This window comes from Cajanus cajan, chromosome 9 (assembly GCF_000230855.2).
Source record: "Cajanus cajan strain Asha chromosome 9, NIPB_CcT2T_4, whole genome shotgun sequence".
In the NCBI taxonomy this organism is placed as follows: domain Eukaryota; kingdom Viridiplantae; phylum Streptophyta; class Magnoliopsida; order Fabales; family Fabaceae; genus Cajanus; species Cajanus cajan.
In genome coordinates, this window is record NC_138525.1 from 13517500 (window position 1) to 13534121 (window position 16622).

Here is a 16622-nt window from a genome sequence, read left to right on the forward strand (position 1 = left end):
TGGGAGATGAATCCGTCCGGACGCCGGAAGAGTAGTTAATTATACTTGTAATCAAAATGCCTTTTTGTTGTAGTTTGGAGGCCGATAGAGCTTTCTTATCTGAATGATATCGTTTTTCTTAAGCAATCTGTTTTGACTTGCTGTCTATTAATGATTAGTTAAATAAAAATCATCATTCTTGAATCCTGATAAAGAGCCGAATGGATTAACCACTTGTATGTATATATCTAGGACCGAATGGGTAACCATTTGAACGCCTGAATAAAAGCTGAACAAGCCAGTTTCACCTTTCAGTTAAATAAAACCAAAGATAGGAAATAAACCCGAATTGGTAGCTGTCTTTTGGGTAAAACTAAATCAACTTTGACAAATCCGAAAGGACCTGCTTCGGTTGGTAGCTTTCTTTTGGGTAAAACCGAATCAACTTCCTTCGGCTAGTGCTTGCACGTTTTATGTAAGACCGAAGGAACACGTACCGGTTTGTAGATCTTGAATAACACCGAATGGGTTGCCTCGGCTTGTACTTGTTTTATGAAAAACCGAACGAACAAGCCTCGGTTTCTAGAACATTTATGAATAAAACCGAATGAATTGCCTCGGCTTGTACTTCTGTTTTATGTAAAACCGAACGAACAAGCCTCGGTTTCTAGAACATTTATGAATAAAACCGAACGAATTTGCTCGGCTTGTACTTCTGTTTTATGTAAAACCGAACGATCAAGCCTCGGTTTCTAGAACATTTATGAATAAAACCGAACGAATTGGCTCGGCTTGTACTTCTGTTTTATGTAAAACCGAACGAACAAGCTTCGGTTTCTAGAACATTTGTGAATAAAACCGAACGAATTGCCTCGGCTTGTACTTCTGTTTTATGTAAAACCGAACGAACAAGCCTCGGTTTCTAGAACATTTATGAATAAAACCGAACGAATTGGCTCGGCTTGTACTTCTGTTTTATGTAAAACCGAACGAACAAGCTTCGGTTTCTAGAACATTTGTGAATAAAACCGAACGAATTGCCTCGGCTTGTACTTCTGTTTTATGTAAAACCGAACGAACAAGCCTCGGTTTCTAGAACATTTATGAATAAAACCGAACGAATTGGCTCGGCTTGTACTTCTGTTTTATGTAAAACCGAAGGAACACGCCTCGGCTTGTAGAACTTTTATTAATAAAACCGAATGAATTGCTTCGGCTTGTATATCTGTGATGGAAGCATATTTGTTAAGGCACATCCTTGGCCGAGTTGAACAACTCGGGAGGGAAGCCTGTTGCGAGACTTTGAGGCACATCCTTGGCCGAGTTGAACAACTCGGGAGGGAAGCCTGTTGCGAGACTTTGAGGCACATCCTTGGCCGAGTTGAACAACTCGGGAAGGAAGCCTGTTGCGAGACTTTGAGGCACATCCTTGGCCGAGTTGAACAACTCGGGAGGGAAGCCTGTTGCGAGACTTTGAGGCACATCCTTGGCCGAGTTGAACAACTCGGGAGGGAAGCCTGTTGCAAGACTTTGAGGCACATCCTTGGCCGAGTTGAACAACTCGGGAGGGAAGCCTGTTGCGAGATTTTTTGAGGCACATCCTTGGCCGAGTTGAACAACTCGGGAGGGAAGCCTGTTGCGTTGATTAAGTAACAGAATCGAAAATTGAGCTGTAAGAATGGAAGAACTGCATAGATTTTTATTAACAGGTGCCTCGTTAAAAACCTTATCGGCCAAAACCCCTTTTCACTTTTTTACAAGGGGAGAAAAGACCGAATAAGGAAAAGAGTACACCATCTATGTATACAAGGTCTGATTTACAACAAACATTAACTATAATATGTCTTCAGATGGGATGCATTCCAAGTTCGCGAAATGACCTTGCCTGAAAGCTCTTCCAATTTATATGCACCGTTCTCCAAGCTATGCCGAATCCGAAATGGGCCATCCCAATTAGCAGCCAACTTTCCTTCTCTCGGATTACGCCTCGCCGATCCTTGTGCTCTCCATACTAGATCACCTTCTTTAAAACTTCTTCTGATAAGATTGGAATTAAATCTGCGAGTCATCCTTTGCTTGCAAGCCTCAGCCGTGATTTCTGCTTTGAGACGAACCTCGTCCGCCATATCCACTTCAGCTTGGAGAGACATATCATTGGTATTTTCATCAAAATGCATTCTTCGAAAAGAAGGTTCTCCAACCTCCACAGGTATCATAGCTTCGGTGCCATATGTCAGCCGAAATGGTGTTTCTTTAGTCGTGGATTGGGGCGTGCACCGGTAAGCCCATAGAACTTCCAACAATTCCTCCGCCCAAGCTCCTTTAGCGTCTCCCAACCGTCTCTTCAGTTCGCCAAGTATGACTTTGTTTGCTGCTTCGGCTTGCCCATTGGCTTGTGGATGCTCAACAGAGGTAAATCTGTGCTTGATACCGAGATCTTGTATGAACCGATTGAGTTTCTGATCGGTGAACTGCAGCCCATTATCGGTAACAAGTGCATATGGAATGCCGAAGCGAGTAATGATGTTCTTCCATAAAAATTTTTGGACATTGGCAGCTGTGATACTTGCAAGCGGCTCGGCTTCAACCCATTTTGTGAAGTAATCCACAGCTACCAGTAGAAACTTGCACTGTCCTTTGGCTATCGGGAAGGGGCCTAGAATGTCCATACCCCACATCGCAAATGGCCACGGCGAACTTATGCCGTGCAGTTCTTCGGCCGAAGCGTGGATAAGGTTACCATGTCGCTGACATGACACACAATGCTTCACAAAATTTACACAGTCGTCCTTGAGAGTAGGCCAGTAGTATCCGGCTCGTAGCACTTTCGTTGCTAAAGTCCGTCCCCCCGAATGAAAACCACATATCCCTTCATGCATTTCTCTCAAAATGTAGCTAGCTTGTGCCTCATCAACACATTTCAATAATGGAGTCGAGAATCCTCTCCTATACAAATCTCCTCCAAGAATAACATATCTAGCGGCTTGCGTTCGGAGCTTTTTAGCCGCTGTTGGGTCCGATGGTAGTGTGCCCTGCTCAAGATAATCCATTATCTCAGTGATCCACGTACGAACGGATCGCTCCACTGCCAAACATTCGGCGGCTACCACACTTGGCGATTCGAGGTCCAAGTGAAGTGTGGTTCGTAGTTGTCCAGGCTTTCTGGTGTTGCTTGCCAACCGAGCCAATTGGTCCGCTCTCGTATTGTGTTCCCTTGGTGTGTGTTTTACTTGAACTTCTTCAAACGTATCGCGCATTTTTTGGAATAAATGATAATATTTCAACAAGTTTGCATCTTTTACCTGAAAATTATCATTCACTTGTTCGGCTACGACCTTTGAATCGGTCCAGCACTCCAGCCGGTTGACACCAATTTCTTGCGCGAGTCTTAAGCCAGCCAATAACGCTTCATACTCGGCCTGATTATTTGAAGCTTTGAACGCAAACCGTAAGGACTGTTCTATGATTAATCCTGTTGGTCCCTCCAAAATTATACCTGCCCCACTCCCTTGATTGTTTGAGGAACCATCCACGTGTATCGTCCATACAGTACTAACAAAATATCCTTTCGGTTGCAATTCATCAACGAAGTCCACCAAGCATTGGGACCGGATAGGTCCCCTAGGTTGAAAACAAATATCAAACTCCGATAACTCAATTGACCAAGCCATCATCCTTCCTGCTAACTCGGGTTTGCGTAACACTTTGGCTATCGGGCAATCAGTTCGAACAATAATCTGATGACTCTGAAAATATTGCCGAAGGCGCCGAGCAGTGTGAACAAGCCCGAGTGCAACTTTTTCTAAAAGCTGGTACCTTGTTTCGGCTTCCTGTAACATACGACTGATGAAATAAATGGGCTGTTGTCCCTCTTTTTCTTGAATTAAAACCGTACTTATTGTGTCATTCGAGACACACAAGTAGACCAGGATTGGTATTGCCGGATCGGGCTTAGAAAGGATAGGTGGAGAACCAAGACGTTCTTTTAAAGTCTGAAAAGACTTCTCACATTCGGCAGACCATTCAAACTTGTTCGCTTTTCTCAGTAATTTTACCATAGGTTTGGTTATTTCAGCCAAACACGGGAGGAATCTTGACAACGCTGTAAGCCGACCTGCTAACTGCTGAACTTGCTTAAGATTCTTAGGGCTGATCATTTTGACGATTGCCATACACTTATCGGGATTAGCTTCGATCCCCCTAACCGAAAGCATGAAGCCAAGGAATTTTCCTCCTGATACTCCAAACACACACTTCTCCGGATTAAGCCTCATATCATACTTGCGCAACTGTTTGAATATTTCAGAAAGATCCATTGCATGCTGATCAACATTTCTGGATTTTACCACCATATCATCCACATATACCTCCATGTTCTTGCCTATCTGATGTTGAAAAACTTTATTCATTAACCTTTGGTACGTTGCTCCAGCGTTTTTCAAACCAAACGGCATTACCCGATAGCAGTAATTAGCCGAATCGGTAATGAACGCCGTCTTTTCCTCATCCCGAGCATGCATGGGAATTTGATTGTATCCCGAATAAGCATCCAGGAATGTCAACATTTCGTGTCCCGAGGCTCCATCGACTAATCGATCTATGTTTGGAAGTGGATAGGCATCCTTAGGGCATGCCTTGTTGAGACTTGTATAATCTGTGCACATTCTCCACTTTCCATTTGACTTTTTTACCATGACCACATTCGCCAACCAAGTGGTGTAATGAACCTCTCGAATGAATCCGGCATCAAGCAATTTGGCAACCTCTGTTTCAACTGCCAGCTTTCTTTCGGTCCCCATTTTTCTCTTGCGCTGCGCGATTGGTTTTGCTTCGGCACAGACTGAAAGCTTATGACACATGACTTTTGGATCCACTCCTGGCATATCGGAGGGTGTCCATGCGAAGAGATCTCTGTTCTTCTCTATAACCTGACATAAGGCCGAGTGGTCATCTTCAGAGATTTCGGCACCGATGTACGTGACCTGCTCGGGACGTGAGCCTATCTGGAACGGTACTTTAGACTCAATTGGTTCCACCCTTTCTTCATTATTCATTCTTGGATCAAGATCCAACACAGCCTCTTCTACTAGTGCCGAAACGTTCACAGCATGAATTTTGTTGGATTTGGATTTTCTTTCCTCCCTCGGCTCAACACGCAAACTAGCGTAATAACATTCCCTAGCAGCCTTTTGATCGGCGTGAATTGTAATGATATTTCCCCTATCTGACGGGAACTTCATTGCCAAATGTGGCGTTGAAACAATAGCTCCTAATGCATTTAGGGATGGTCTACCAAGTAGGATATTATACGAGGTATTAGCTTCAACGACAATGTACTTTACTTGGATCTCTCTGCTCTCCTTTTCGTCAAAACAAAACCTTGTAAAAAGTTTTATGTATCCCTTGGTGCTGACTCTCTCTCCTGCAAAGCCAACCAACGGATCGTCATAAGGAAGCAACTCTTTTTCCGAGATACCCAACTGTTGGAATGTGCTCCAATATAGTATGTCCGCCGAACTGCCCTGATCAACCAGTGTTTTTTTGACAATGCAGTTGTGAATCTCAACACTAATGACCATCGGATCATCTTGTTCTGGGTCAATACCCTTGAAGTCTGCATCTGTGAAGGTTATCGTTGGTAATCGCCGAGACGACTGTCGGTGAACAGCGTTGACCGACCGGATAGCTCGGAGATGTCTCTTTTGGGCCGAAGAAGTTGTGCCTCCACCTGCAAAGCCACCAGCAATGGTATTGATAATCCTTCGATGCGAGGGTGCCGAATCATCTTTTCTTTCACGTGACCTGCTTCTCTCGCGCCGACCTCTATCAGAGGTTTTATCAGAACGGTCTTGCCTGTGCCGATCCTGATACCTGGGTTGGTATGAACGATTTTGAGACGAACCAGACCGGTCCACAAAATTGTGCAGTTTCCCTTGCTTAATCAGGTCTTCGATCTTGTCTTTGAGGGCCGCGCATTCATCAGTTGAATGTCCCCGATTCCTATGATACCGACAAGATTTGCTAGTATCTGCTCTTGGCGGAGTAGATGCTCTCTTCGGGATCGTTAACACTTCAGATGCCAAGGCCTGTTCGAGGACCGCCGCGCGATTGGCACTAAGGGGAGTATACTGAGTATACTTCGGTCCACGAATAGGCCTCTCCCGAAGGGATATTTCTTTGCCTCGCCCCCTGTATGATGGTTCAACTGGTTTCTCGGATTTAGTGGACTGCTCGGCGCGGGCCTGATTTCTAAATTCTGCCAACTCCTCCATCTGCATGTACTTATCTGCCCTCCTACGTAATTCATTCATGTCCGAAGGAGGCTTTTTACAAATGCTGTTGACGAATGGGCCTGGTTTTAAAGCCGTTGTGAGATGATGCAGCGCCACGGCTGGGTTGAGATCTCTGATCTCCAAAGTAGCCTTGTTAAACCGATCCATAAACGCCCGAAGAGACTCTTTTTTATCCTGCCTAAGACTAACCAAAGATAAAGATGTTAGACTGTGAGGGCGACTTGTCGCAAATTGGATAATGAACTGGGATGATAATGTATTAAAGGAATCGATTGAGTTAGGTGGGAGACGAGTGAACCAGCTGAGAGCTCTGCCTTTGAGGGACGTAGGAAAAATCCGACACAATGCAGCGTCATCGGTCGTACTCAGAGTTACCTGTGTCAGAAAAACATCTAAATGTTCATCAGGATCAGTGGTACCATCATACTTGTCAATAGGTAAAGCCTTCCAGTTGTCCATCAGGGGGAGTTGCATAATGGAGGGAGTAAACGGATGTCGGTGTGATCCGATAGTGGTTACATCTGCAGGACGAACTACAGTAGGTAAAGCCGAAGGGAATCTCTCAGGGGCTACTGCTGAAGCGTGGGGGACCGATGTATGGACCGCATGAGATTGGTATGATCCCTGAGTTTGTGTGTTGGTGGCATGGGTAGGCTTCCAAGAAGTATCCTGACTTCTCAGCGCTTCATTTTCAGCCCTCAAGGCTGAAAGCTCCCTTGCATCTTTTTCTCTTTGTTGTTTCATCAATTCCATTTCTTGCTTGAGTAGTCGTACTGTTTCGGTGAGATCTGTTTCATCCACCATCTCCACATGTTCTTCATTAGGGCGGTCTTGCGTGTTCGTTCTCCTAGTTATCGGCATCGTTCTTAGCAAACTTTCAACCACTTTCGTTCGGCCCCACGGTGGGCGCCAAATGTACCTGCCTGGAGGAATGTACCTGCCTGGAGGATACACCAAATCTTCTCGTACTCTGAAGGCCGAACGAGTGGTCCGATTCAACGCGAGTGAAGGGTTGGTACCTGCAAAAGGCACTCCAACGCTCAAGTCAGGACAAGCACCAATATCGAGGGTAATTAATGAACAGTGACGTTACCTTTTGACTTGAGCTATTTATATTGACATTTATGGGCTTTGGACCCCATGGGCCCTGCAACGTATTTACCGTATTAGGTAATACACCTTAATCAACTAATTAACTCCTAATCATGGATTAAGGACCATGAGAGATGATGGGCCGATCCAGGTGGCCGAACGCCACTCGGTCACTTGGTTTTGCCTTTTGGCAGCCGACCGGGTGGTGGCCAAACGCCCTTACCCGTACAATATTTATATAAACTATTCAACCCAACTTGTAACTTAATCAAATTATTTGAATTTTTAATGTTGAATGAATAATGTATATTGAAAGAGAACTGTTCATTTTGTATAACTTTTTTACAGTTTTTTATAGATATCAGTCACCCATCATATCAATATTATAATTAAGAAATTAATTTAGATATATTATTTTAAATTAAAATATATATTATGTTAAGAGAAATTAAGACATAATCACTATAATCGATTTAATAGTAAAGAGATTAAAATAAAATATACAAAGTCTTGAATTCGAATTTTAGTGTCATTATTATAATTTTAATAAATAATAATAATAATAATAATAATAATAAAGGAATTAAGACTAAGGTTATATTACAACTGTTTATATAGTATAATTTTCAACTTAAATTCTAATAAAATCTATTAATTCTTTAGTTAATATTCTTAGGACAGCGGTTAATTAGTCAAAAATGAATTTTAGCAGTATTGCCAACCTGCTGACAGATGATCTAATTACTTCATTGTTTCTTAATTTGCTGTAATTTTGGGACCCAATAATGGTATTCATGCATGGATGAAATGTTGAAGTAATTAATGTGAGAGAAGCGATAAGTAAATTATTGGTGAAGTGCTTGAGTAGAACAGTGTTGGATTGTTTAAACTTGGTTGGAAGCAAAACATTAAGTGTAGATAGCAGATTGCTTAACCTACGTGGTTAGCATTAATAAGTGGTAGGTCCTATCCAGCTAATTGCCTGAATAAAGAAGAACAAACAAGTTTACAAGTTGGAGAAACTATCATTCATACGTCTCTACTCTCAATAATTAAACTATTTTCTCCCTCTGTTTACTCAGCAATCCCTTTTCTTCTCTATAACAACGGTGGTTTATAAACAAATTAGTATTTCTATTAAATTCCCATCTTTACGGATACAGTTCTAAGCCATTCTCGATGGGTTGTACCATAAAATATTAAGTCTAAACTATAACTCTTCTAAGTCCAGGAGTACTATGAAGAGGATTCTTCCAATCAGGTGTGAACGAGTAGGGTGAGATGAGTTTAATAGGATTGAATTGTTTCAAATTCATGAGTTTTTTTTTTTTTTTTTTTTAAATATTTAACCTAATTCAATCCAATCTATTTCAACTACAATTGAATTGGATAATGTGAGATAATTGAGTAGAACAATCAAAATATTAATACGTATTAAAAATTGAAACAAATAAAAACTAGAAAAAAATACTTAATTCAAATTTTAATACATAATATAAATTTCAAACAACATTAAAACAATCAAAATAAGATTATGCGTGGTATTTTGTAATCATTTTCAACCATATCCTCCATATACTTGTCCATTCTATTTTGAGTATATATTGTGACTCAATACAAGAGTGTAATATATATATATATATATATATATATATATATATATATATATATATATATATATATATATAATTGTGTGTAGTATTTTATAATTTAATTTAGTAATTTATTAAAGATTGAGTTGGATGGAGTCGAGTTCTTTGAAAAATAAATTCTTTATTCAATTTAATTATAATTGAGTAACATAAAAAATTATTAATTCAATTTCTAAAAATATAATTAACTTGGATAGCTCGAGTTTGTGGGTGGATCATTATTTGCTTATACCCCTACTTCCAACTATTAGATACCATTACATAATATTTAAAATTAAATATATTTTTAATCACTTAAGTTTATAAAATTTTTGTTTCAAAACTTAAAATTAATCTTTAATATTTATATACAATTTTAAAAAAATTTGTTTCAAAACCGCCACTAATATTGCTGAAAAATAGTAATGGATTTGGACCTTAAGTCTTATTTAAAAAATAATAATTATTATTGTTGTACATATAAAAATAAAGGTATAAATATTACATGACAAAAAAATTATTAAATAAGAATAAAATATTTTATTGATTATATATAAAGCATTAAAAAACATAATGAACTAAAAATAAAACATAAGAAAACAACTAGTTAAAAAAAAGTTGACAAAAGAAAAATTAAGGAAAATATGTTCATATTATAAAAATAGGAGATAAAAAGATAATGATAATAATAATGGATGTAACATGTATTTGCACACCTCAATTGTACATGGGTTTGTTGTCACTAATATACACAAATTATTTCAATTGTGCAATATTAGTTGAATTTATTTTGATATTTTCACGAATAAAGACATTGGTACGTGAATTTTGTGTGATAAATTTAATGATATATAAGTTTTGTTTGAGGAAGACATTTGATCAAAGAGTATATATGTATATATATATATATATATAGTTTTTACCAAAAATCCTATAGGTGCTCTGATGGCAAGGACAACGTTTTGGTTATTTCAATATCCATAGCTCTGGAGACACTTGCAAAGATACTTCGATGCTCAAGTTAGAAAATATTTTAGGTTAAGAATTAGGTTAGGGTAGAATGATACTCGACGTCCCATATATAGGTGTTGATTGCGTGATTCTAGGGAATGATCTCGTGTGATGTTATAGAGTATCCCTATGATTGCGCATGAGACTTATTATGCAAATATATTATTCCTTCATAGACCTTTAATGTGTCATGGTTTTTGGGAGTATGGTGTTAGTGTCATCATCTAGTTTTTTGACTCAAAGCTTGCCATTAGTTTGCCATAAGCGTCTATTCGAGCCCGACTCGGTGTATTCAAGCTAAATGATGTATCTTGACTAGGTGTATTTGAGTTGTAGTACATAAGCTCCCTAGTTTTGAGCTCTACAGGAGGGAAGTATGTAGTTGCTAGGTGGTTCTTAGTGTGGTTCAATAGATAGTGTTTGCAAAGCCAATTTTGGTTATAATTGAGGAGGTTGTAGAGTTGCAATCAGAAAAGATATAGGTGAGGACAAAGGTAATGGCCCTTATGATCGTGAGGGTTACAAATGGGTCAAGAGTGAGGTAGACTAGTATGAGAATCGACTGGATGTGGAGGAAGTTGTGGTGTTATTACTTGACAGGTGTGTTGTCTATTCAAGTTGATGCTCATTTGTTTATGGCGTGGCCTTTTGTTGAGGGTGACCATGTATATTTGGGAGAGAGAATTTATCTACACCCATTCATGTACATGTATCAGTGCATTTTGCAGGACATCCGAGTTACATTGGCTTTCAGTGATCTTAAATGTGCTTTTTTGAGGCGAACAAATGTGGCGTTGAGTCAACTTCATCCAAATAGTTGGGCATTTTTATGGATGTTTCAAGTGTTGTGAACATAAGTTGGAATAAAGTTGACCTTGACAAATTTCATGTATTTCCATCAATTGAAGGTGGGTCCACCAATAAGTTAGATGCCATTGAACTGGTGGAATAAAAGGAGTTTGTATAGCTTGTTTATGCAATCATTCATGGGTTTTAAGAGTGATTTTGTTTAGATTAAGGTTACGACAAGCCATGAGAGGAGGAATACCATGTTCCATGGGCCAGATGGGACGACTAAGTTTCCTTGGCATTGGATGGATAGTCCCCGAAGGTTTAGTGGGGACAAAAAGTTGAGGATTACGAGGACTAAAATAAATTAGTGTTTGGAGTTGGTGAAATTACCTCGTTCTCTATATGTGAAGGTTGTGTTGGTATTGCCGAGTGTTGCCAATTTGGAGGTGGCTTTACAAAGTGAGTGTATGTTGTAACTGGTTTTTTGTTTGGGTGTTTCTTGATGTTGTTTATATTGAGTCCAAACCCTTAATGTTTTAATTATGACAAACTTTATGAACAACTGTTATAAGCCTTCTGAGTATTTATGCTACTAATAAGTTTACTTAGTGTACTCAAAACATTAATTAAAGTAAACTAATAATTGATTCAAAATGATCCTTAGAAGATGGCTCATGATCAATGTCACATAAATATCTTGATGAGGTTTCAAAAGCAAGAACTCATAATGACTCGAAAGGAAACACTATGAAGATTATCTGTATAATATATTAAGTTCTAGGAATTCATTTAAAAAGATCTTAGTGAATATGAAAAGCCCAAAGAAGTATCTACATTCTTCATGTAGAAGCCAAGAGCTTATATGGAGTAGATCATGTGGGAAATTGCAAAAGAAGTTGTAGGAATTGTTGCCTTGATTGCAGAACACAACTGCTATTTTTTTTGTACATAACTTAAGTTATAGATATAAGCTTGAGGAAAACCTTGTGGATATGAAAATCTAGAACTATTATCTACAACCTTCATGAATAAGTCGTACATTGGAAAAGCCTACATCATGGACAAATATGGCAATCAGGATGAAAACATTGTCTTGAGTTGCAACTCAAACACAATGCAATATATTGAGTATAATTGTAGCTGTAGACATGTGTTTTATCCAAACTTGGTGGATATGGAAAGATAGAAGGATTGTTTATAACTTTGATGAAGAAATTGTGGGAAAATGAAACCTCTATCATGGACAAATTATCTCTACAACATAGAAACGTTGTTTTGTCCATAATAGCATGATGTTGTTGTAATGTTTTGGGAATAACTTGTGTTGTAGAGGTCCAAACAACATGAAACCAATTCTTAATGATCAATGATATGTTCATGTGTAAGTTTCATGAATACATCCTTGTGACAACTTAAAATAAGATTCAATATCAGTCAAGAATTATTATTAAGCAAAGAGACAATGTCTATCCTAAGCTAAAAGATGAGCATCATGTGTTGATGATTCAAGGGAGTTCAAGTTGGACATCTTTTTCGAGGAAAGATACCATGAAGACCTTGTACAAAAGTCTCTTTAATGGAAACTTTACATCAAAAAGCTCCAATTCAAACTCAGCTTCTCAGCAAGCTAGTACTAAAGACCCTGCTTAGAAGGTTTCATAGAAGCAGACTCAAAAGGAAACACAAAAGCAAGGAATATGCCTTGAAGACCTTGTACAAAAGTCCATTTCTTTGGACCTTGCATCGAAAAGCTTCAGTTCAAGCTTAGTTTTTCATAAGACTAACACTAAAGACCCTACTTAAAATGTTGTTTGGAAGCATGCTTATAAGGAAGCTTCAGAAGTAGACTGCTTATGAAGGATATGTTGACAACAGTAAAATGAAAGAAAAACCTGATGTCAGCATTGCTTAAAATTTCAGCTAGCTCTAATAAACATATTTCAAAGGCTATAAAAAGAAGACACTGGGTTCATTTTCATGTGAGCAAAACTAAAGAGAAAAACTAGCTATTAAAGCTATAAACCTTACTCCACATTTTAATATATTTAGAGATGTCGACTTCAACATATGTATCAGTTCTATAATGAAAAATGAAGTATGAAACTTAGTGGAAACTTCTAGTCTAGGAGAGATTGTTGCAATCCTAGCAGTTGTTAGGATACATAAACCCATTGATTGTAAAAAAGTCTTCCTTACCCTGCAGATTTGGTGTGCAAAAGTGTAGGAAAAAGAGAAAAGATTCCAACTAGTTGGTTAAGCGAGCTCATAGCAGGTGGCTGTGAGGGTTGAAATCTCAACAAGTTGTCGAGTAGGGAAACTTAGTAAATGGCTAAGTGTAGAACACAAACAACATATGGTTGTGTTTTGGGAAGGAAATCTAGTAGGTGGCTGATGGTGTAATCTTAATTGGTGTTAAGGAAGAAACTTAGCTGGTGATTAAATGTGGAACACAAACAGGAGGCGGATATGTTGCGTAGTTGAAAATCTAGTAAGTGGCTAGTGGTGTAATCAAAATAGTTGTTACTAACTTAAAGGAAAATCCCATAAGGTTGTATGAGGACTGAATGTAACCCAAGTTAGGGTGAACCAACATAAAACTCAGTGTGCAATCTCTCGAATTCTATCTCCTTACTTGTTGCCAATATTTTAATTCCCTATATATATATATATATATATATATATATATATATATATATATATATATATTGCATAATTTGTCATTGTTTTTAATTGATCAGAAGAAATAGTCATGAGAAAATTAATCCTTTGAACACTTAGAAGCAACGGATTTTCATAAAGAACAAATATTATTTGAGGGAACATGTTTATTTAATGCTACTGCATTCAGCCATTCACTGTCATGTTGTTGCATAATTTGTTTTACAAATAACTAAACTTGGAAACCATTTACAAAAAAATACTTTAAGCTTTAACACTTAGAAGCACCAACTTCTAAAGCTATTTTTAGAATATATAGTATGCACTAACACTTTTGAGCAACAAATATTTACAAAGAAATTATTTTTAAAGAGCATTACAATTCAAATTCCCTTCTTGTATGTTAACATTCACTTTAATGTATTGATATATGATGTGTTTGTTTGCAAATTTGATGGGGAAGAGCATGTGGAGGTAATTGAAGGCCAAATTCAAGGTGGATGGGGAGGAGGGGGGCAGCTGATCAAGCTCAGGGGCATTGAGGAAGAGCACAAGACCCTCAAGGATTGTGAGAAAGTTTTTGCATATGACCCTCTAGCCCCAATATTTCAATCGTAACTCTGCTAACATCATTAAGGTCATCACATTCGATGTATTATCTGTTTTGGCGCTTGTTGGATCGTTGCAGTTTTATTCTTAAAAAGACATTTCAGTTGATTAAAGAGAGAAAATATTTATAAACTACCTTTAGTCTCAATTCTTAAGCAATATAAGATTTTTAAGCAATACTGAAATATATATATATATATAACTAGAAATTGTTTTAAATGTGAGAGATGAAAAATAATTTTTTTTACTATTGAGAAATTAAAAATATATTTAAATTATAGTTTATTTTAATTTTAAAAAATTTATTTACTTATTTATTTGAAAATGGAGCTTTTTGCTTGGAAAGCTTCTTTTTTGTGTGTAAAACGAGTGAGTTGTTGGTAGAAAATGGTTACACAATAAGTGTTAGTCTTGATCCTTGTTAAATAGATGAAAGGGACGTACGTAATCTCCATTTGACACGATCGACCTGACCATAGTTGTCAAAAAGCAGAAGAATCCTTCTGTTTTGATTTTTCATTGATTGGACGGTACTGCTTAAATTTCTTTGTCCAAAGTTTAGTGAAAGAATATATGGTGAGATTTTTGTGTAGAATTATTGCTTTCCATTCAACATAATTTAATAATTTATATAGACCAAGTGAACATGCCAACTGAATAGAAAAAGCAGAGTGTCAATTATTGTGAGATATAGATAAATTTTGTCCATATCTTGGCCTTACTTAAACCACTCCTTTTTGTTATAAAATCAAGCTTATTGAACTGGTATTCTCTGTCATTGGCCTAGTTTAGCTTTTTTAGTTTATGTTAACTGAAATATTTTCAGGCTAAAGAGTGGGAAATCTGACAGTGAAGTATATTCAAGCTAAAGGAATTCGATTGTTTACTGAAAATGTCATCAAACTAGATATCCAATTATATATTATAATAAATAATAAATAAATTTACTCAACTTAATATACAATTCATCTTTTTATGAAAATAATGAAGTACGGGTATTTTAGACTATTAAATACTGAATTAACTATTCTTAAAAAATTTAGTTTTTTTTTTTAATTTTAATTTTGATCCCATATTTAGTTTATACATAATTTTGGTCCTTTTAATTTTTATATAATTAAAAAAATATATAACTATCTCCAAAATTGTGCGACTATTCTAAAAGTAAAATGACTTTCTATTATGATTTTACGTTCAAATATTTTGATTTTATGTTGAAAGTAAGAATTGAATTTTTGTCTATAATTAAAGAATATAAATATTGAATCGGTTCTATTAATAATTAAGTGATCTCTCTAATTTTAATCTTTTACATTTTGTTCTTATAGTTATTATTGTTAAAATTAAGTTTATAATCTCATATTTCATCCGATAATTAACAATTGTCTCGTGATATCAATTTATATAGATCAATAAAAAAAATAATACATGTATAAAATGTCCAAATAATTTTTATTTTGAGAAAGTTAACTTCAAATACTTCTTTAACTTCTCTCTTTATCACATTATCTTTCATAATTATATTTTTTTTTCCACTTATGCCATGTTTAGTCGAGCTTAAGTGCTAGGCAAATAAAAAAATGAAAAAAATAAAGTAATTAGTTAAAACTTGCCTCGTTTATTGCTAATAATGAAATATCGAGGAAAAGAAATGAAAAGGTCGTGAATCTCAAATGAAAGAAAAATTTTATGGATTAAGTAAGGGAAATTAAAGTGGAGAAAGTATAAATTGATATATTTTTTTATCTAACTAAATTACAATATCATTAGGATTCGAAATTAAGATTATATGTATTTTACTTTAATTCTCACCTTAAATAAAAAGTATCATGTAATTTTTTTTGTTCTCTTAAATCAATCACTCTATCAATAAGATGTAACATTATTGATAGATAATATTTGTTTCTTAAGTATATAGTTAGGAGTTCTATCCTTTATCTATGTGTGGAAAAATATTTGTTAAGAAATGTCGATTTCTTAAATAAATCTCAATATTTTAAAGAAAGTAATCCCTAGCTTTTGACCAAAGAATATCTTTATTTCATACTTATTTCACTCTCAATTCAAGTGGGAGGTATTGGATTGAGATTTTGAAAGAGTATTTTAGCATGAAAAAAACTTATGAATTTTAATGGATTTTAAAAGACTTTGAATGAATGTCATGACTTTTAAGATTTTTTTTAAAAGACTTTTAGAACATAGATTTTAATCAAAACTTTATAGTTCAAATTTTAATGGATTTTAACGTATTTTGATGAATTTATATTGTAAGATTTTATAGATTTCACATGAAAACATGGATTTGTAAGATAAATTTAATGTTAAAAGAATTAATAAAAAAAATATAATAAATAATAAATAAAAGTAAAACTAACACAACTTTTTTCCCATCTTTTGATAAATAATTACCTTTATCTTTTGACAAATAATTAATTATAATGTATTCCTAACTAACATTTTTCCACATGTATAAAGCTATACTAGCCTTGCATGCATTGACTTTCATGCTCTTAAGTTTGAATAATATGTTCAAAATTATGATTTTCATTAATTGGTA

The 16622-nt window shown here is 36.2% G+C and overlaps 1 protein-coding gene across 1 annotated transcript; it reads right to left on the reverse strand.

The window, feature by feature from the left end:
- Positions 1 to 1808: 1808 nt before the first annotated feature.
- LOC145951952 (uncharacterized) lies at positions 1809 to 7133 on the reverse strand. The gene has a single exon (XM_083064153.1). It carries the CDS (start codon positions 7131 to 7133, stop codon positions 1809 to 1811), a length of 5325 nt encoding a protein of 1774 aa, XP_082920279.1.
- Positions 7134 to 16622: the final 9489 nt, after the last annotated feature.

Coding starts and splice junctions, on each gene's coding strand:
- LOC145951952 (XM_083064153.1), bottom strand. CDS start 7,133: ATGCCGATAACTAGGAGAACGAACACGCAAGACCGCCCTAATGAAGAA.